This window comes from Chelonoidis abingdonii, chromosome 2 (assembly GCF_003597395.2).
Source record: "Chelonoidis abingdonii isolate Lonesome George chromosome 2, CheloAbing_2.0, whole genome shotgun sequence".
Taxonomy (NCBI): Eukaryota; Metazoa; Chordata; order Testudines; family Testudinidae; genus Chelonoidis; species Chelonoidis abingdonii.
The window spans coordinates 101307926-101328459 of NC_133770.1; the positions used below are offsets into that span (position 1 = coordinate 101307926).

Here is a 20534-nt window from a genome sequence, read left to right on the forward strand (position 1 = left end):
TCCTTGTACTATCTTGGACGAAGCTCCTTGTACAGTCTTCCTGAGAAGTTCTATCCCACAGGAACGAACTTTACTCTTATTGTGGGGGGTTCCACTGTGTCAGAGGGGCAAAGTTGTCAAACACCGTTTTCATTCCAGAGCATTAGGCGGTCTCTTAGATATCCTGGGACAGGCCATGGAGCCTCCTGAGGTAAGGATCAAGACCTTGAACTTGATTTGAAATTCCATGGGAAGCCAGGATAGGGAGCGGAGGACAGGTTTGATGTGTTGACGGTAGCCCATGTTGATGAAGAGACATGCCGCAGCATTCTGTACTAGCTGGAATTTCCTTAGCCTTGAAGGCTTCATGCCAGGGTATATCGCATTCAGACAAGAAGTGACAAATACTGTGAATAACTGAGGCCACGTCTTGATCCAGCTGGATGGGATGGGATGGGGTCGACTAGCCAGGCTGCCCGACGGGGGAGGTGGGCAAAGGGGGCAACTGCCCAGGGACCCAGGTGATTTATAAGGCTTCCTGCCTGCCCTCGCCCCACACCGATCCCAGAAGCGGTGGGAAAGGTCCTACAGCCCTTCAGGGAGGTAGGGGGGCAGGTGGTCTCCGTGTGCTGCTCCTGCCCCCAGCACTGATGGGAACTGTGAGGGCGGTGCCTGCGGGCAGCTGTACGCGGAGACCCCCAGGAGCCCCTGTCTAGGAGCTGCTGCAAGAGAAGAGTACCGGTCGCTTTCAGGAGCTGCCCAAGGTAAGTACCGACCCCCTAGGCCCCTCCTATACCCCAAACCTCTGCCACAGCCTAGAGCTTGCATCCTGCACGCCAACTTCCTCCCAGAGCCTGCACCCCCTCCGGCACCCAAACTCCCTCCCAGAGCCTGTACCCTGCACCCCAACCCCCTGTCCCAGCCTGGTGAAAGTGAGTGAGGGTAGGAGAGAGTGAGTGACAGAGGGAGGGGGGATGGAGTGAGCAGGGGGTGGGGCCTCAGAGAAGAGGCAGGACGGGGGTGTGGCCTCAGGGAAGGGCCGGGCAGGGCAAGGATCTTTGGGTTTGTGCAACTGAGACAGTTGGCAACCCTATCGGGCAGGCATGTGGAAGTCCTGGCTGTACTGGAAGAGCAGCCGGCAGCTCACTGGCCACCAGCCAATGCAGGCGCAGCACAGCCCAAATTGTCAGGCAGACCTTGTCCGCATGGGCACAGCTTGTGTGTGTGTGTGGGCCCATTGACTGTTCTGCCCTGGGGCCCGGAATTACTGTTGGCAGGCTTGCTCCTTGCTAACAGGAGATGGTAGAAAACACTACTTGTGGATACTGCTATGTGAGAGCTTAGTGTCAGCGAGGAATCCAAAAGTACTAAACTAAGGACTGAACTGACCAATTGTGGGGTAGTAGCTTCAACCAAAGGAGATTGCACCCTGGCTTCAAACTCTTTAAAATGCTTTCCTCTGCCCACCTGCATCTGTTGTGTTTAAGCTCAGCTTCCGCCAGCTGTTCTTCATCCATGAGCTGATTTCTTCCATGCACCAAGCCATCCTGGCGGTAGTAATGTGGCTGTATAAGACGTAGGATCAGGGCCTGGCCTTAGGGAAAATGGTAACTTGTATTTTGACACACCTCTCCCCCATCACCATTCGTCCCCACGGGATCCCTGGGCTTCCCCTCAACCACATCACCTCTGGGCCCTACTGTCTCCCCCAGTATTTAATCTGTATTGAAAGAGATGCCAGTGCTCAGCCCTGGCACAAAGTAAGCACTGGTAGGGCAGCCTGATACCAGAGGGTGCTGGCTGGGTATGCAGCTCTGAAGGCAATGCCACTGCTAGCAGCAGCACAGAAGTAAGGGTGGCATGGCATTGCCATCCTTACTTCTGTGCTGCTGCTGTTGCTTGTGGTGTCTGGTTCTCGGCATGAGGCTCAAGGCGGGCATCGTGGTATCACATAGGGCTGCATCTTGCCAGCGCCCACGGCCCTCCTGCAGCCCTCTGGCCATCCCTGGGTCACTGGGGTGCCATTTAACATTTTGGAGGGTGGGAGGAAACATCAAGTATGATTCCAGAGACTCTTAGGCAGCTGAAAACTCTAGGGTTTTTGCAGATAACAACACAGGAATTAGCTGACAGGAGCACGTCATCTAATTGTTATATACAGAAAGAAAAAATATATAAACACAGCAATTAAAGCCACATTTAAAGTTTATATGTAAGTTTATAACAATCAGAAGATAATACAGCAAGATATTCCCAATCCCAAGCCTTGAGGTATCAATTCTGGAGCTTTAACACAAATATCAGAAACACACACTTGATACTTGGTACTCTATCTTTAGTAGAGATAAATAAAAAATAAATAAAATCTGCTAACTTTCTCTAGCAGACACACTCTGTTACACTGCTATTTTAGTCAATTGTTTTTCACTCCACTAAAAACATACTTAATTTTAACATACTTAATTAAGTGTTTTTTCTCTTTTATTAAGGAAGGGAATTAATTTTTCTAGTTTCTTTGGCATTTATGTTTACTGATCACAATCATGTACATGACTCACTAACATTTGACTCCATCATTGCTATTGGTATCCTAGTTGGAACTTCGTTTATTTTCGTGAACATTTTAAGTTATTTTACAGATATAACTAAAAATACAATTTAAAAATAAGCAACCTTCATCTGCCCAGCGTCTAAAGTTATGTGTTTAGCTAATGGTTTTAAAACTGCCACTGCTAAGGTTAGTACAAGCTAAAGTTACATTCTAGAAGGATACTATTATTTGATTGTACCACTTTAAATAATGAATGACAAAGCACAACATGATAATAAAAGTAATAATGATAATTACTCCAGCCAGAACAGGTTAAGCATTTTAGAACTCACTACTCAAGGAATTAAATGTAAGCATAAGAAACAAACAAAATTATGAAATGCATAGACCAGTCAAAACACTGAAATAACTGCACTTGAAAGAATAAAATTACAGAGAATATATGTGCACTGCAGGAAGTACCAAGAAGTAACACCACCACCACCACCACACGTATGTTTTGAGGGTTGAGTGCAAAAGAGACAGTGTGTGTCTGTGTATGTGTGTGTGTGTGAGAGAGAGACAGACAGAGACAGAGAGTGTGTGAGAGAGACAGAGTGCTGTCCCTTTAAGCAGAGTGGCACTCACCAGTCTGAAGACTTGTTCAGACAGCAGCAGCCCCCAACAGCTCCATCTCACTCCTGAGCCTTGACCCCGCTCTTCCCCCACTCTGCGGAGATTGGGTACATGGGCGGGGGGAGGGGGACACCCTGACACCAGTGCCCTCTCCCCCCACTCTGCCCAGCTGACAGGAATCCCCCAGGGAACAGCTGGCCAGGGGCGGCTCCAATGCAGGGGCCAGGAGCAGCAGCGGGGGGATAGGCACTCCTGCTCTGGAGACGCCCCGCTTACAATGGTGCCCTGGGCTTTTGCCCTGTTGGCCCGTATTGAAGGCCGGCTCTGTGTAGGATAGGTAGAGATGTGTCACCTGCATATTGCTGGCACTGGAGTCCATGTCATCTGACCAGTTCTCCTAGTGTTTGCATGCAGACGCTGAAGAGGACCACAGAGAGAATTGAACAAAATTACTATTATCTAGTTTCAGCGAGGAAAAGAGTCAAAAGGAGGAACACTCTGGTTTTGTGGCCAACTGTTGCCCAGCATTATTTTGTAATCTTTTAATCTTTGTTGACACTCCTAGATGATGCTGAATACATAAATAAAATTATATTTAATATAAAAAGTCAGCCCACTAACTATTAACTTACATGTGGCTGAAAATAAAGAAATACACTATACTGGAAATACAATCTTAGCCTTCAGCTGTATTAGCATCAAGCTGAAATAAAATATTGCAAGTATTTTATCAGGGAAAACGTTAATGAAATAGTTTCTCTTTAATCACCTCTCATACATAAATATGTCCTCTGTCTCACTGAGGCATCTATTTCTAAGTTAACTTCTTTATCTTCTATTTGCCCTTTCAAAACTTTATTCTGGATTCTTCACACCCTTTGAGTTTCGTTGTCATTTTTTTATACAATCCTTGTTTCTGTCAAAATCATATTTTTAATGCCAATGGAGATACAAATATTCAAAATGACCATGTTCTTCAGTTCTTCTCAATGTTATCGAATAAAAATTTTGGATTAAAAGGTCAACTTTAAAAATGCATACAATAAATTCACGGATAAAAATCTATTCTAACGGCATCCTGCACCTTCTCCACTGCCATACATTACATTATTCATGTCATCTTCACTGAATTTTAAGCAGTGCAAATCAAAAGATGGGGCTTGTTGACTGCTTCAGACTAGCGAAATTTCTTTTGTGCCCACAGTGCTGAAGGCTGATCTAGCGGCACTTCTTAAATTAATGAAGCTGATGCAGGGAAATAGAGCACAGACACTTAATCACTTTCTTCAGAACAAAGAATCTTAGCTATCATTTTTCCTCACATTAATCCCTTAGTATGCCCTTCCTTCACACGCACACTTCCACAGCCATTGCAGAGAGAAAATCATCATTCTTCTCATTGTAAATCATGTAGAGATGCTCAGCAAATAAACAAAGACTTATAATCACATTAAGATCCCTTAGTGGAATGAAAAATAATTTTTAAACCCTCAGAAGCAAAGATATTCCAAAGATTTCCCAGGATAAAATAAATTACAGATATTTATGATATTATAAAATTAAGAAATAAAGGCCCTATCTATCTTAGGATCTTCCATAGCAGTAGTTTTCAAACTTTTTTTCTGGCGACCCAGTTGAAGATACTTGTTGATGCCTGCGACCCAACAGAGCTAGGGATGAAGGGTTTGGAGTGCGGGAGGTGCTCAGGGCTGGGGCAAAGGGTTGGGGTGTGGGATGAGGGCTCCAAATGGCTCTTACCTCCTGGAAGCAGCAACATGTCCCCCTCACTCCTAGGCGAAGGGGCAGCAGGGCCAGGGGGCTCTGCGCACTGCTCCCGTCCACAGCACTGCCCTGCATCTCCCATTGGCCACGGTTCCCGGCCAATGGGAGCTGCGGAGCTGGTGCTTGGGGCAGTGTACAGAGCCTCTGTGGCCACACCTGTGCCTAGGAGCCAAAGGGGACATGTCGCCGCTTCCGGGAGCCACATGGAACTGGACACTGTGGCCAACTGGACACTTAACGGCCAGGTCAGCTGTACTGACCAGAGCCGCCAGGATCCCTTTTTGACTGGACGTTCTGGCAACCCTACGTCAACCCCATTCAACTGATTCTTCACCCTTCCCCAGTTCTTCCAGTCAATTGAGCATTTGCCTCAGCTAACTGACCCTCTTCCTTTAGTATCCCCACCTGATGTCCTGATCCTCCTGAGTCTGTCCCCACCAAGCCTCTGCCTCCCCTTTCCTCCCTCAGTCAGTTGATCCAGTCTCTCATCCCTCTCAGGCTACGCAAGCAACAAAACCTGTCTCTCTTTCAGTAAAAAGAGCCTGTGCCCTCCCACATACACATACACATCCAGCCATTTTAGACTGTGCCTCGGCCCCCACTCCAGCAAATTCACACTTTGCCTTCTACAATTTATCTGCTGGCTTTTTTCCAGGCTAAGTGATTCTCAGTAGCATCCTGTGGGCTGCACTGGATACCTGCAATGGGAGGGCAGCTGTCCTGTAGTAGGGATTCAGGAGAGTGAGTGGAATACCTAACCTAATTCCCCTGTGAGCAGAAAAGAGCTGCTCTTTCTCTTCCCTTGCAGCCCCTGGGATGCAGCAGGCAGCCCTTGACAAGCTGGGCTGGGGAGACAGAGGATATTTTAATCTCTCCTGGCTTACACGAGTCTGCTAAGTACCCAAGGGGCAGCAGGAAAAGCAGTGAGGAGGGGATGAGGAGGTGCCCTCTATTGCATCCCCCTTGCTACCAGCCTGGTGTCTCCTCTGTGACAGTCTGAACTGACTGAATGCAAAATATTGACCTGTCTCTGCAGACAGCAGAGGCCTTAGAGATTTAAAGGTGCAATCCATGAAAAACAAAAGTGTTAACAGTTACGCCACCAAGTATTGCACAGATCAAAACACTGATAATTTAATATCTGTCTGGTAGCCTATGTTAAATGAGTTTTGTGCTCTTAGTCTAATTCTAGTGGATAAGCACCCACATCTAAAAACCATCTCAGCTGACAGCGTCATCCTTGCTACAAGTTTCAGCATAGAACATGAGGCCTGGATGGAGGTGAAAACTGATTATCCTTTGATCCCAATCAAGGATGAGGCAAATCAGTGGAGCAGCAATGGGAAGTCTGTGCTACGGCTCATACTATGGATAATTTGATGGCTTCACTTTTCAGTTCTGACAATCTGCCCCATTCAGCTGAACTCATCCACTCCTGCCTTCTCAAAAAAAATCCCTCAACTCTTTTTTAAAGGACACTGCTAAGTATTACAGTTGTTGTGTGCATGGGTTTAACTCCCTACAGTTTATAACATCTTTGCAAGACCTATTCTAGCCCCACCAAAGCTCTGTACATTGTCAAATATACTAGACATGGTGTTGAGATATTTATACAACTTGCTTTCAAATGCAGTCTCTCTGACGCTTTAAAAGCATTGCCAAAAATATATAAGATGGTAGAACCACACTGTTCTATTTATTATCAATAATAATAATGTTTATTTCTGTAATACCTAGGAAGCAACCAAGAATGGGACACTATTCTGCTAGGCACTGCACAAACACAGAATAGCAACCAGTCCCTGCCACAAAGAGCTTACTATCTAAACAGACAAGATGGATAATGGATAGGGGCAAGGCATATAACATACAAGCCTAAAAAACAATATAATGGTTGCAAATGTTAGTTCCATGATTTGTTTCTGGTAGAGTTTAGTTAGGTGGAGATTAGCTAAACAGAAAGACAGTGTAGGGAGAGGGGATGCTGAAGGGAAGAGGTTGGAGGGCAGGAGGGTAAGAAGTGTAGGTTTATTCTCTTGTGTTTGTTTTTTAACATAATCCCATCACCATATAGCTGGGTTCTGCACAGAAGCCTAAAATACCATTAATTAAAACAAGGCAGGGGTTCAAAAATCCAGCAAGAAACAGACACTGCCAACAGAAAGCTAAAATAAAAATACTCCAGAAAGCATTTTCTCATCGTAAAAATGTAGGAAGAGACACAAAATATAAGACAGGGCTGCCGCTTATAAACAATGAATATCCAGAACGTAATCTACATTAGCATATTACACTGTAGGACAATAATTTTTTCTGTCTGCTGAGAGTTATTATTTATTACTTATCTACTGCCACAAATACAGCATTGTAAAACTCATGAAAATTTATAAGTACAGGCAAAAAAACTTACTTACCCATCCCCATCATGACGACAAGTAAAATGAAGAGAGATTGGGATGGAGTAGTAATATTTTAATCACAAAAAAAGTGCTTGTCCAAGGCCTGTAGAATTTTTCAAACTTGCTGTAAGATTTGCAGCTGGCTCTTTATAAATATATAAACAGATAAGATCATTGCCCTGAAGACCTTAAAGCTTAATTCATGGACTGGTCAAGGATAAGGGACTGTCACTGGAAATATTCATGAAAGTGGATGGAAGGAAGAGAGAAAGCACTTGGTGCACACATAGAGAATCCAGACTTTCTAACTCCAAATCTAGTGCTCTGTCCACTGGACCGCATTGCTTCCCCTGACCTGGACCTGAATAGATAGCCAATGCAAGCTGACAGAGATCTACCCCATTCAAAAGGCAGATTGCTGCATTCCACACAAGGGTCCTGATTCAGGAGAGAATCTCTGTTCATGAAGGGCATTTAAGCATGTGCTTAAAGTTATGTACATGCATAAGCCTCATTAATTTAAAGGAGCCTTAAGCAGGTGCTTGTGTGCCCTTCCTAAATACAAGCTGCTTTCCTGATCAGCACCTCAATAGCTCTTGCTCCAAGTAAGACATGGTATAGAAATTCAGCCTGGAGACCTAGGTAACTGGGATGAGGTATATTAAGATTTTTGTTTTTTCTGTCTGTACAGGTAAGTTGAACAAAGAAAAAGAAATATAGGTGGCCAATAATACATTTCATTTTACAATGTTTCCAGGCTGTGAAACAACAGCAGAATCAAACCTATAAAAGAGTGAATCAGTGAGCTAAGCAGATAAAATCTCACAAGACAAGTCCTCATAAAATAAAACTAAATTATTGTGCCAGTCCAAAAATGTTTTCCAAACCAAAATGGTCTTTGTAATACAAAACCTGAGACCTCCCATTTTGAGGTGCAGAGAACCCACAACACTGAATCAATGGGAGGTGAATGCAGTTCCAAGAGAATGCACTGAACACATTGCAGGATCCAGGTCTGAATTTATGGAACTTCTCAATACCAAAGAGATAGTATTCTACAAAGCTGAGAGTGCAGAAACAAAGATAATAAGTATTCAGAACCCTTAACAGCTTTATGTGCTTTCCATCCATACATCACTATCATCGGTTTTACCATTTCCATTTTACAGAAATTAAAGAAGTTAAGTGACTTGCAGCAAATCACTGTTCATCTATTCTGCCCTGTAAGAACTTAGGACCTTGATTTTAGAAGGGGACATGGTATAACCCATAATTGCACATAATGATTTCAGATGTTCAAGGGTAAAATCAAAGACTTCGAAAACAGATTTATTTATGGCATGAACATGGACTGCAAACATATCACTGCAGACGACATTTTGTTCCTCTGCTACAAGCATGCCATCCACTCCTACTCTGAAACTAAATGGATTCTTGAGTAGTGTAGCTACATGTCCCTGAAAATCAAGAATGACCCACTTCCCAGGGCCTGACTGGTTTTAAAAACCCAGTATTTTATCTAAGTTTACAAACGCCCCCCAAATCCTCCACAACTCTAGACAATTTTTTCGGTGCAAATTTCCAGCATAAAGACTGAAGAAATATGCACCTCAAGGACAATTTCTCCCCAAAGCTCTCTGTGATCTCCATCATCCAGATGAGACTTTGAGTCACCCATCTTTGCCCATAGGGAGTCAGACACTAGACCCCGTCTGACTCCGGGCAGTGTTCTGAGGGGCAAGCTTATAGACAACTTAGCCACACCATCACCACATGCATCTAGCTACCAACCTGTCTGCTGTCCTCTGTACTTCTTCCATCTCCTTTGCATCAGTGCAGTGGTGAAACAAGACTGTAGGAAAGCACAGGAGGTTAGGAAGAGCGGTGGAGGGAGCATGTTTTTGTGCAATGAAGGGGAAGGAAGGAAAAGGATGGAAAGTAGAAAAGTGAGCACAGTTCTCTAAAGCTCAAAAACCAGAAGGCAATAAGAAAAGGTTCCATATAGTTTTCTTAAAATCTCATGAATTTTTAGCTATGATTTTGGTAGTCCCAATTACTGAATTTTGAATGTCTGGGGTTGGCAATACTTATGAATCATAGAAGTTTAAGACTGGAAGGGACCTTGACAGGACATCTAGTCCAGTCCCTTGCATTTCAGGCAGGACTAAGTAATAACTAGAGTCTAGTTACTAGCCCATTCCTGATAGGCATTTGTCTAACTTGTTTTTAAAAAATCTCAAAGGATGGAGATCCATGACCACCTTAGGAAATTATTCCAGTGCTTAACTACCTTGACAGTTAGGATGTTTTTCCTAATGTCCAACCTAAACCTCCGTTGCTGCAATTTAAGCCTATTGCTTCTTGTCCAATCCTCAGAGGGCAAATGTCTTACTAAAGTCAATATATACCACATCTACCGCTTCCCTGCTATCCACAAGTCTTGTTACCCTGTCAAAGAAAGCTATTAGGATTGTAAGCTGTATTTGTTTCATGTACTATTAGAACTGTTTGTATATGTTATTTTGTGATTTTACTGAAATCGGCCATCTTGAATTTCGTAAGTTGTAGTTGGAACTCCATATTTGCGTCATTCTTTCCCAGTTAGTTTGGCACCCTTTCTGAGGCGTAATTGCCTGATTGGTTGCAGCACAGACTTAATCTACCTAGCAACCCAAAAGGTGAAAAAGTACTACCTGACCCTAACTAATCTGCCCAGAGAAGAAGGATACATAGAAACCCAGTGCAGCCCGTGTCCATTCTATCTGTGCGGTCTTCGAGAGGCAAGATCAACATCTCCAAGGTGTCAGAGTTTACCTGAGTATCATGTCTGATCTGAGTTCCTCCTGTGAGATTCCAACATCACAGTAGAAGCTCCAGATCCATCCCGCTGAAGCTGAGGCAGACTGAGTTGGCAAGCCGTCTGTTTTGTGTCTCGGTGTCATCCATCTGAAAGTAACATTAATTGTTATTAATAGGCCTGTAGTCTGTTAAGGTAATTGTGTTATATATTCAGTTTGTTCTGTTTTATATACATTGCTTCCCTCTCTCCCATTACTGTATCTTACCCTTCAATAAATTACTTACCTGCTTTGCACCCTTATCATTATGTCCCTATTTTAAACAACACCAGATGATAGGATCTTTTATCCCTCAAGCTTCTGTCTATAGGGGCGGGCGGGAGGGCGGGTGCAGTCCTGCTAAGCAACTAAATTAGAACTGTTATGAGCCCATCTAATCTGTTACTACACAACATCCAGTAACAGGTTGGCCTGACATGTTGACTGTTACTTATCACCTTATTATCTTCTAGGTATTTGCAAATTGATTATTTGTTCCATTATCTTTCCAGGCACTGAAATTAAGCTGACTGATCTGTAATTCCTCGGGTTGCCTTTATTCCCATTTTTTATAGATTGGCACTATATTTGCCCTCTTCAAGTCTTCTGGAATCTCTCCCGTCTTCCATGAGTTTTCAACGATTATCGCTAGTGGCTCATATCTCCTCAGACAGCGCCTTGAGTATTCTAGGATGTATTTCATCAGGCGCTGCGAACTTGAAGACATCCAATTTGTCTAACATAATTTTTAACTTGTTCTTTCCCTATTTTAATCTCAGATCCTACACATTTTTACTGGCATTCAGTATGTTACATGTCCAATTACTACTAAATTCCTTGGTGAAAACTGAAACAAAAAAGTTATTTAGCACTTCTTCCATTTCCACATTTTCTGTTATTGTCTTTCCCCCATCATTGAGTAATGGGACTTCCCTGTCCTTCCTCCTGCTTCTAATGTATTTGTAGGATGTTTTCTTGCTCCCCTTTGTCTCTAGCTAGTTTAATTTCATTTTGTGCTTTGGCCCTTCTAATTTTGTCCCTACATGCCTGTGCTGTTTATATTCCAGGATGTTTGTATTCATCCTTCATAATTTGACCTAGTTTCCACTTTTTGTAGGACTCTTGAGTTTCAGATCATTGAAGATCTCCTGGTTAAGCCAAGATGACCTTTTGCTATACAGTACTTCCTCTCTTTCATGCAATGGGATAGTTTGGTCTTGTGCCTTTAATAATGTCTCTTTGAAAAACCTTCTCTTGAACTGTTTTTCCCCTCAGTCTTGCTTCCCATGGGATTGTACCTACCAACCCCCTGATTTTGCTAAAATCTGTCTTCTTGCAATCCGTTATCTTTATGCTGCTGTTTTCCCTCCTACTATTCCTTAAGAGTCATGAACTCTTGTCATCTCATGCTAACTTTCACCTCAGCTGCCTTCCACTTTTAAATGCTCATCCAGTTCCTCCCTATTTGTCAAAATCAAATCTAAAACAGCCTCTCTCCTAGTAGCTTTCTCCACTTTCTGAAATAAAAAATGGTCTTTAATGCATTCCAAGAACTTGCAGGATATCACTGTTGTTTTTTGCCCAGAGACTTTCAACAAGTTTGTATCCCATTTCCATCTCAACCTCAGTCCTAGTGTGTATACATCTTTGATATTCAAGGCATCAACTCTTCCCTGTCTGTACTTCCTCAGCAAGCTGTACCTTTCTAAACCAATATTCCAGTTGGGTATTATCCCATCAAGTCTCTAAGTGATCTCTCTCCTGTCATCCACCAATGAACAGAGGTTAGGGAATATCAGGGTTGGAAGGGACCTCAGGAGATCATCTAGCCCAACCCCCTCCTCAAAGGGGGACTAATCCCCAGATTTTTACCCCAGTTCCCTAAATGGCCCTCTCAAGAACTGAACTCACAGCCGTGGGTTTAGTAGGCCAATGCTCAAACTGAGCTAGATCTGGATGACCTCTGTGATGCCAACTATGTCATAGTTGTGTTTATTCACTAGCACTTCTAGTTCTTCCTGTTTATTCCCCATATTTCTTGCTTCAGTATACACACATAAGATGATTTCATTTCCCCATTGTGTTTCCTCTTGTCTCCCCTCTGTCCCTGCTATAAGTGCCCATTCTTTCTCCAGCCCCACCACCCCCCAGTCTAACCCTTCTCTCAGGTTGCCATGTGTTTGACTTACCTGTGGGCTTTTGTCTCCTAGGTGTCTGAAGTCAGGCTCCTGAATACATATTTGGACAGCCGAATAAAAGAGGTCTCATTTTAGCAGTGCTGAGCCCTCCCCCACCTTCTCCCCCAAAATCACACTGAAGCCAATGGAAGCCAGGGATGCGCAGCACTTTTGAAAATTCTGTCCATTTCTGTGAAGGTGCCTAATACAAATTTTGAAGCCTAAGTTCAGGTACCCGGATGTGAACATTTGAGCTCTATTGGGGCATGCGATTTTCTGTTGCCAACAAATAATAAAAAAAAAAAAATTGCCCCTGGGTTTGCATGTTATCTGAAAATAGCAGAAATCCCTTACACATCAAAACAAGGAAAATAACAGCCATTGTCCCACTGGCTGCCTGCCCATTCCCCCACCTCCACAATGCTGAGCTGTCTATATAACTCCCCCCTCACTGTATTGTCTGTTGGGAAGAGCCCACCATGGGAAACTCCAGCCCAGGGGCTCCCCAGCTGGGTAATGCCTGCACGAGTGCATTGGGTTCCTATGCAGAGAAGGAAGCAGAGCCCATCATTTTGTTTTGCAGTTGTACAGCACCTTGCATGGTGGATGGAGCGTCATATCTGCACGGGGCTCAGTCCCTCCTGCAATACAATTAACATAGTGGCTCACCACAGTGTTGCTACTACTATGGGACGCAGCATTATGGCAACGCAACCGCTGAGTAGAAACAAGCGCGGGGGCTGTTACTACCCCTAAGCCCCTCCCACGATAGGGACCCATTGGGGAGCGGGGCACCACAGAGCGCCGGGGCCCTGCAGCGCACTGGAACCTGCACACAGCAACGACAAACGTACGTGACGTGTCCACCCCAGCATTCCACCCCCACCTTGCCCTTCTTAAACACCTAACTCTCTGCACCTGCGCACGCGCGGCTTGCAACACCCATCCTCTCCCCACCCGCCAGGGAATGGGCGTGGCCTGCCGCATCGCCTCAGAGCGCATGCGTCACAGAGGGGCCGGGCCTGTCAACATCCCGGCCGGGAGCAGGCGACGACGGCCGGGGGGGCGGGGGCGTCGCGTCGGAAGTTCCAGCGCAGTTTCTCGTTCCGGTTCCTCGGCGCGGCTTGTGCAGTTGCTACGTGTCCTTAGCGCGAGCGGTTTGTTCGGCCCCGGAGCCTCAGGTGAGAGCGGTAGCGGGGCCCCCGGAGCAGCGCGCTGGGCTCTGGCCGCCGGTAGTTCTGAGGGGGGTGGTGAGCGGGGGGCGCCGTCAATTCCCCCAGGCCCGGGGTGCGCCCCTGGGGCTGTAACGGGCTGGCGGGCCCGGGGCTCGCTGAGCTCGTGTCCGAGGGCTGGGGCCGGCCTGGAGCCCGCGCACAGCCAGCCCGTCTCCCCTCCCGGGCCCGAGGCCGCTCCGCCCCGTACGTGGAGTGGGTGTCAAAGGAAACGAGAACGTGAGTCCGGCGAAAGCTTCGGCTACGGCTGGTCCGCGAAATCCCGGCTATAAACCAGCCCCTCCCCCATTCCCTCTGCCAGCTCCACTAGGATCCCCTCCCCATGGAGGGAGCTTGACGAGTCATTCCTCTTCTTCAGGGACAAGCCAGCAGTGAATCACAGCAGGGTCCTGCTCCCTGACCACGGCTCCTAGGGGGTGTGGTAATGCAAATCAGAAAAGCTAGTGTGAATAGATCAAATGTTGGGCGATCTGATTCCACGAGGAAAAGGGCACTAGTTTCACATCCCTGCATGCTTAATAATTGCAGCTGACAGCAGTGTGTCGCCGAACTGCCTGCCTGCCCCCTGCTATTGTAGGATGGTTTGCCTTACTAAAGAAACGTCTGATTTGTATTTCATTCAAGCAGATGTGCAAACAAAGCTGTAAAACGTAGTAGATTTGTAACTCATTACACCCATCTAGCAAGTTAAAATTTTGCAAAGGAATAGGTTTTAACTGATAACTTGAAGATAGTTAGTATCAGGGGGTAGCCGTGTTAGTCTGGATCTGTAAAAGCAGCAGAGAATCCTGTGGCATCTTATAGACCAACAGATGTATTGGAGCATCAGCTTTCGTGGGTGAATGCATCTGACGAAGTGGGTATTCACCCAGGAAAGCTCATGCTCCAATATGTCTGTTCCTTAGTCTATAAGGTGCCACAGGACTCTTCACTGCTTCAAGATATTTGAAAGGTATCACATGGCAGTTGGATCTTGCCCTTTGTAGGTACTAAAACCTCCTTTGCTATCTAAGATTTTGATTAATTGCAGTTAACGCATGCAATTAACTCAGAAATTAATTGCAATTAATAACACTGTTAAACAATACAAATCCAAATATTTAATAAATTTCAGTGTTTTTCTATTTTTTAAATATATTTTTCTAATACAACACAGAATACAAAGTGTTACAGTGCTCACTTTATATTTTTATTAAATATTTGTACTGTAAAAGATAAAAAGAAATAGTATTTTTCAATTCATCTCATACAAGTATTTAGTGCAATCTATTTATCGTGAAAGTGTAACTTACAAATGTAGATTTTTGTGTTACATAACTCATTCAAAAACCAAACAATGTAAAACTTTAGAACCTACAAATCCCTTCAGTCCTACTTCTTGTTCAGTCAATTGTTAAGACAAATAAGTTTGTTTACATTTACGGGGATACTGCCTCCTGCTTCTTATTTATGTCACCTGAAAGTGAGAACAGGCATTTGCATGGCACTTTTGGAGCCGGCATTGCAAGGTATTTACCTGTCATGTATGCTAAACATTCATATGCTCCTTCATGCTTTGGCCACCATTTCAGAGGACATGCTTCTATGCTGCTGATGCTCTTTTAAAAAAAATGCATTAATTAAAATTTGTGACTAACCTCGTTATCTCTAGCTTGCTTGCTAGCATATATATACCTACCCCTGGAAATTTCCACTACCTGCATCTGACGAAGTGGGTATTCACCCACGAAAGCTCACGCTCCAAAACGTCTGTTAGTCTATAAGGTGCCACAGGATTCTCTGCTGTTTTTTAATCATGTGACAGCCCTAATTTAGATCATGACACACTCAAATGTTTACTATTTGTTGTTCTGGTTGTAGTTAAAACAAAAACACACCTCCTGGAAGACTGTTCAGGCAACTTATAGATGAAAACTATAATGTGATAGTATATCAGTACGCCAGTTAGATTCAGAATGTATAAAATGGTAAATATAGAAGACAAAAATAGAGGAACACTATCCAGGAGAATGGGAACATCAGTAAGACTCAAAGGATGTAAAAATTGGAAGTCAGAGTTCATGGTTCTTTGAATTGATTACTTGACTGTGCTAAGGGGTGTGGCTCCATCTCCTGGGTACAAAATACATTGCAACAAAATATGGATTTTTAACATTTTTGTAGACTTAAAAAAACCTAGAATCCTGACATTGTGTGTGATTAAATACTGAATGTGAAAATGTTAACACTTTAATGTACATTAAATAAGACCAGCAGAAGGGCAAAGGGAGGATTTGCCTCTTTATGTAAGATGTGAAATGATTTTTCAAAATGATTCTTGAAACAATCTGTGTATTTAAAATTGACACTTACTCTTGCAGGCAGTCATGGATCAAGTAATGCAATTTGTTGAGCCCAGCCGTCAATTTGTAAAAGATTCCATCAGGCTTGTTAAAAGATGCACTAAGCCAGACAGAAAAGGTAAAGTATGCAAGAAGGAAGATTAAAGGGAAAAATATCCTAGGGCCATAATGCTTATTTCACTTTAATTTTCTGTCTTATGATATTGTCTGAAACACAAAAAACAGGAAGTTCATGTGTTTATAGGCATACTGATGTCTATTCATTTTTCATGTTGACTGATTCTCAATTTTGCACTTGTGTAGCAAACAACCTGTTTTGCACAGTTTTGTCTGAAAAATCATGAGATGCACTTAATTCTGTGTATAACAACCAATTTGAAAGGTTGGGTTTTTTTCTTTTTTCTGGTATACATCTGGCTGAAGTCAAACTTGTGATAGCAGTATGGTAGTGAGTTTCTGAAGCAATCTACACAGCTGAAGTGTTCTCAAATGTAAATTGCTTAATTTTAGAATCCTTTTGATAATGGTTTCTATGGACCCTTCTAAAGTGCCTTTTATCTTAACATTCAAAGGCACAAATCTCTCCATGGTCATTGTAGTAACCTAATCTATTGCATTTTAAGTGGTAGATTTAAATTTATAGGACTAAAACCTGTAACTTCTTAAATTGCAGAATTCCAGAAGATTGCCATGGCAACAGCAATAGGTTTTGCGATAATGGGATTTATTGGTTTCTTTGTGAAATTGATCCATATCCCTATCAACAACATCATTGTGTAAGTAAATCTGATAAAATGGTAATGCCAGTATCAGAACATGAATAACAAAGTGTTCAGAGTTGTATTGATAACTAAGCTTAGTATTTCAATGAACACAATCATAAGGCCGCTTTGGTATTCATTTATCCAAGTACTTATGGGGCCCCCATCACTATAGTACAGTATAGTGAGCACTTCAGCAACTTCATCTATATCTTGCAAACGTTCAGGAGTTTTCAGTAAATCAGTTTTGCTTTCAGATATTAGCGCTTCATCTTTTGTTTACTAAATAATATACTGCAAAATTTTACTGCTATTCATTGCACTTGTAGATGAGAGAAGGTGGCCCACAATGTTTAAATACTCCTGGGGGAATTCTGTACCACTTTGCAATGCAGAATTTGTGCAGAATTCCATATTTCCCCTGTGGAATTGGGCCACAAAGGTGCTGGCCGCCACTAGGGGCTGCTGGACTTAGCAGAGCACAGTTTACAGTGAGTGGTGTGCCCAGCCCAGTGGGGATAGAGGCTGCACATTGTGGCTGCCCAGCTTGAGCCTCATTCTCCTGGGGACAGGAGAGGGCCTGGGAAACTCAGCTCTGGCATAGGGTGAGGAAGAGCAGGGTCGCACCACACCATGTCCCCTGGCGGGACAGTAAAGAAATTGGTGGTGCATGCAGGTGGGAGGAGGGGTGTATGTGTTCCGGAGGGGAGCGCAGGTGTCTGGGATATGGGGACCCCACACAACCCACTCCAACACTTCTCAGTGGGAACTGGGTCATTAGAGGGTTTCTTTAACTCCTGGGAGAATCCTTTTTAGTTGTATGTATTATCGACAGGTTTTTTGAAATAAATTACCAAAATAATTGAAACTGGAGTGCTTTATTTGTCAAATAAAACAGTATCAATACGCAGAATTTTTTTGGTGCACAATTGCCCCAGGAGTAATTACTTGCTGCAGGTTTAGGCAGTACAGTAGTTTGTTTGGATTTTGCATTCTCAACTTTCCACTTAATTTTTAATTAGAAATTTCACCAAGTGACTTGAACACTTGCAGAGAATGTAGTATAAATGAGGCATATAGTTTTGAGAAGTTAATGTTTTGCGATTGTATTGGAAGAAATCACCCAACAAAGCTAATAAATAATAGTACTAAAAATACGTTTATTAACATAAAGCAGTGTTTCCAATATTACATAACTTTTGTACAAGATACCACAATTTATGTAGTAAGCTTTTGCATATGAACATTGAAGCTTAAATCAGTCTGGTAAGTAGCACTACAAATATCACGGATAGTGAAGGTTCCAAACACTTCAATTAAGACTTCTTAATTGGTTAAAAAAGCAGTCATTTTGGCAAAGTTATTCTCAACCATTTCCCTAGTAGGGATGCATATTACAACAAAAGTTCCAGGACCCCTCTCCCATCTAATCAAAGAAAAGAGGTGACTGTAATCCTCTGACATGTTTCCTGCCCCTTTGGGAATAAGTGTTATAATCCTCAAATTAAGAAAACTCTCTCAGAGCAAAAATGAGACTAAGGAACTGTGTAATGTCTGCTGTTTTTAAGGCATAGTGGGGATTTAGTTCCAGTTAGAATGGGATGATGTAATTTAAGATAGTAGTCTTACTTGAAACTGATCAAACTCTCTTGTTCTACAGTGGTGGTTGAACACTCACCAAGAAGATCTGTTACCTGAAGTTTGGAGTGATGGACAGTGGGCGTGGGATGGGGGTTTGTTTACTAATGTTTCATAAATCTGTATCTTGTTTACCTACTGCTATAAACCAGGTTAAGATTTAAAACAAACTTGACATCTGAGTTAGTCTCATTTTGTTTTACTGACTCGTTGAACTCTCTAGGTTCAGTAAATAACTTGTCACTGTGTGCTGCTTATTGTATGAGATGAGGTAAAGTGAATGAACTGCCTTTCTTTCTTTGTTGCTTTCAGCAGTAGAATAATTCTTTACATATTTTGGCCCAGCATTAGGTGGTACTAAAACCTAATTCTAAATCCATTCATATTAAACACTAACCTACTGCCATTTGCCTATATTGTGTCTTGTAACTGGGGTAGGGGAGACCCTTACAAAAAGGAATGTGCCTATATAAAGTGCTGTCAGAAGCATAAAGCAAGCTGAAGTAACCTTTGGTTTTACTTACAAAAAGTAGGGTAGTTTTCCCAGATCTTGTTCTAAACATCATCTCTTTAAGAGGCAACAACTGAAATACATACTTACAGATCACACTATCAGCTGCGGGCCCTTGTCCTTTCTTACCAAACAGTTTTGGATTCCACTGATGTGTCTACAGTGCTTTTCAAGATGGTGCACCTTGACACCAACATTAGCACTAAATTTGTTATATATCATTGTGTTTAGCATCTGTTCAATGACGTATGCATTCTGTACCACCTTACGCTAATAAGCTCTTTACAAGAAAATATAGCAGTTTTGTAAAATTTGAACAGACTGTTGTGATAACTAATTAAAATGCAACTTTATCCAGTTGTTTAAAGAACTTGCATGAACTTCTGTGTACAAAGCTCATACAGTTGTGACAAATCTAAACTTAATCTATAAAAGCTTGCACACTATCACTGTATTAGTTTAATGCTGCTTATCTTCTGTTAATTAGAAGTTTGTAAACAGTACTTGATGCTGGAAAGTAGAAGTAAAATGGCAGCACAGAGAGCAGCACTAAAAGAAATACTCAGGGCTGGTCTACACTACGGGATAAAATCGATTTTAGATACGCAATTTCAGCTACTTGAATAACGTAGCTGAAGTCGAATATCTAAAATCGATTTACTCACCCATCCTCACTGCGCGGGATCGATGTCCGCGGCTCGCCATGTTGATTCTGGAACTCCGTTGGGGTTGGTGGAGTTCCGGAATCGATATAAGCGCGCTCAGGGATCGATATATCCCGTCTAGATTAGACGCGATATATCGATCCCCGAGCAATCGATTTTAACGTGCCGATATGGCGCGTAGTCTAGACGTGGCCTCAGTCTTCTATTCTAAACTTCACTGCAGCGGTATTCTGTTTTGTTGCTATCTTCTTAAAGATTTTTCACTTGACCAATTGATCTCTATTATCTTTCCCTTCCCTCTGCTCCTGCAAAAAATTTTTTATTTTTTTTACTGCTGGCACGGTAATTCTGTTTCTGTTAATGAGTGAAATTTTCCAATATGTTGAAATCTTTGGTCAGCTGAAAGAAAGGCAGTTATCATCTTAAGCATTTTGCTTATTTTTGATACCCATTGTCCACAGCAGCGGTTTATCTGTTTCTATGGTCACAACTCCAGAGTCGTCATAGGTATTTGAAGTGCTGACAAGCTTTCCAAACTTTAGGACATGGTTAGCTGTAAACAATAAAAATAATTTAAGTAAAAACCAGGGAAATCTCTTTACAAAGGCATTTAAAAAGCAAACTGCCAAATAAGCAAATAAAGTGACATTTATTTCTGGTTAAGGTGGTTTAAATTTCATGTTGACTGCAGTGAGGACAATATATTTTATATATCCCTCTGTCCCCTAAATGTTTATATCCAAACCATTCTTGAATCAATATGTGCCATCTCAAAGGTAATTCTGCATAAATTTAAAAACTAAATCCATCATCTCTACTACAGAATAACAAAATAAAATACAACCAACTTTAAAGCACAGGCCAGCAACTGACAGTAGCATGTATGTGTTTGAAATTTATTTTTTCTGCATAAACTAATTGAAAATAATAATAGGTGAGAGAGAATCCTTCATTTTCCACTGTAGGTTAAGTTAAGAGTTCAGCTCTGGCTCAGTTATCAGTTCACATTTTTAAAAATACTGGTGCTTTTGAAAGGCAGCTGAAG

General features: G+C 42.7%; 2 protein-coding genes and 1 long non-coding RNA gene across 9 annotated transcripts in view; 1 reads left to right on the forward strand and 2 right to left on the reverse strand.

Moving 5' to 3' along the window:
• Nucleotides 1-889: 889 nt before the first annotated feature.
• Nucleotides 890-13343, reverse strand: LOC116832638 (uncharacterized). 4 transcript variants are annotated; one of them, XR_012655253.1, is made up of 5 exons: nucleotides 12353-12537; nucleotides 10141-10272; nucleotides 9118-9178; nucleotides 3158-3562; nucleotides 890-1526 (listed from the first exon to the last, which is right to left on the reverse strand). It is a non-coding gene; the product is annotated as an uncharacterized LOC116832638 (long non-coding RNA). The 4 variants fall into 4 exon arrangements; XR_004375501.2 differs by lacking the exons at nucleotides 890-1526; nucleotides 12353-12537 and adding an exon at nucleotides 13259-13343 and having other exon boundaries at nucleotides 2167-3562; XR_012655251.1 differs by lacking the exon at nucleotides 890-1526 and having other exon boundaries at nucleotides 2167-3562.
• Nucleotides 13344-13425: 82 nt separating this feature from the next.
• Nucleotides 13426-18488, forward strand: SEC61G (SEC61 translocon subunit gamma). The gene is made up of 4 exons (XM_032793486.2): nucleotides 13426-13521; nucleotides 15933-16032; nucleotides 16588-16690; nucleotides 18336-18488. Exons 2-4 carry the CDS (start codon nucleotides 15939-15941, stop codon nucleotides 18343-18345), a joined length of 207 nt encoding a protein of 68 aa, XP_032649377.1. The 5' UTR covers nucleotides 13426-13521; nucleotides 15933-15938; the 3' UTR covers nucleotides 18346-18488.
• Nucleotides 17815-20534, reverse strand: part of TPK1 (thiamin pyrophosphokinase 1) — a 512817-nt gene continuing 510097 nt past the window's right edge. For 3 of the 4 annotated variants that reach the window (XM_075062601.1, XM_075062602.1, XM_075062599.1), the window contains one exon: nucleotides 18710-20042. In XM_075062601.1, the coding sequence (XP_074918702.1) occupies nucleotides 19912-20042 (131 nt within the window). In that variant the 3' untranslated portion in view covers nucleotides 18710-19911. Of the gene's footprint in view, nucleotides 20043-20534 lie in introns of all 4 variants that reach the window. The other variant, XM_075062600.1, reaches the window with a different exon arrangement.

Coding starts and splice junctions, on each gene's coding strand:
- SEC61G (XM_032793486.2), top strand. CDS start 15,939: ATGGATCAAGTAATGCAATTTGTTGAGCCCAGCCGTCAATTTGTAAAA. Junction 16,033..16,587: donor CACTAAGCCAGACAGAAAAG/GTAAAGTATGCA, acceptor CTTAAATTGCAG/AATTCCAGAAGATTGCCATG.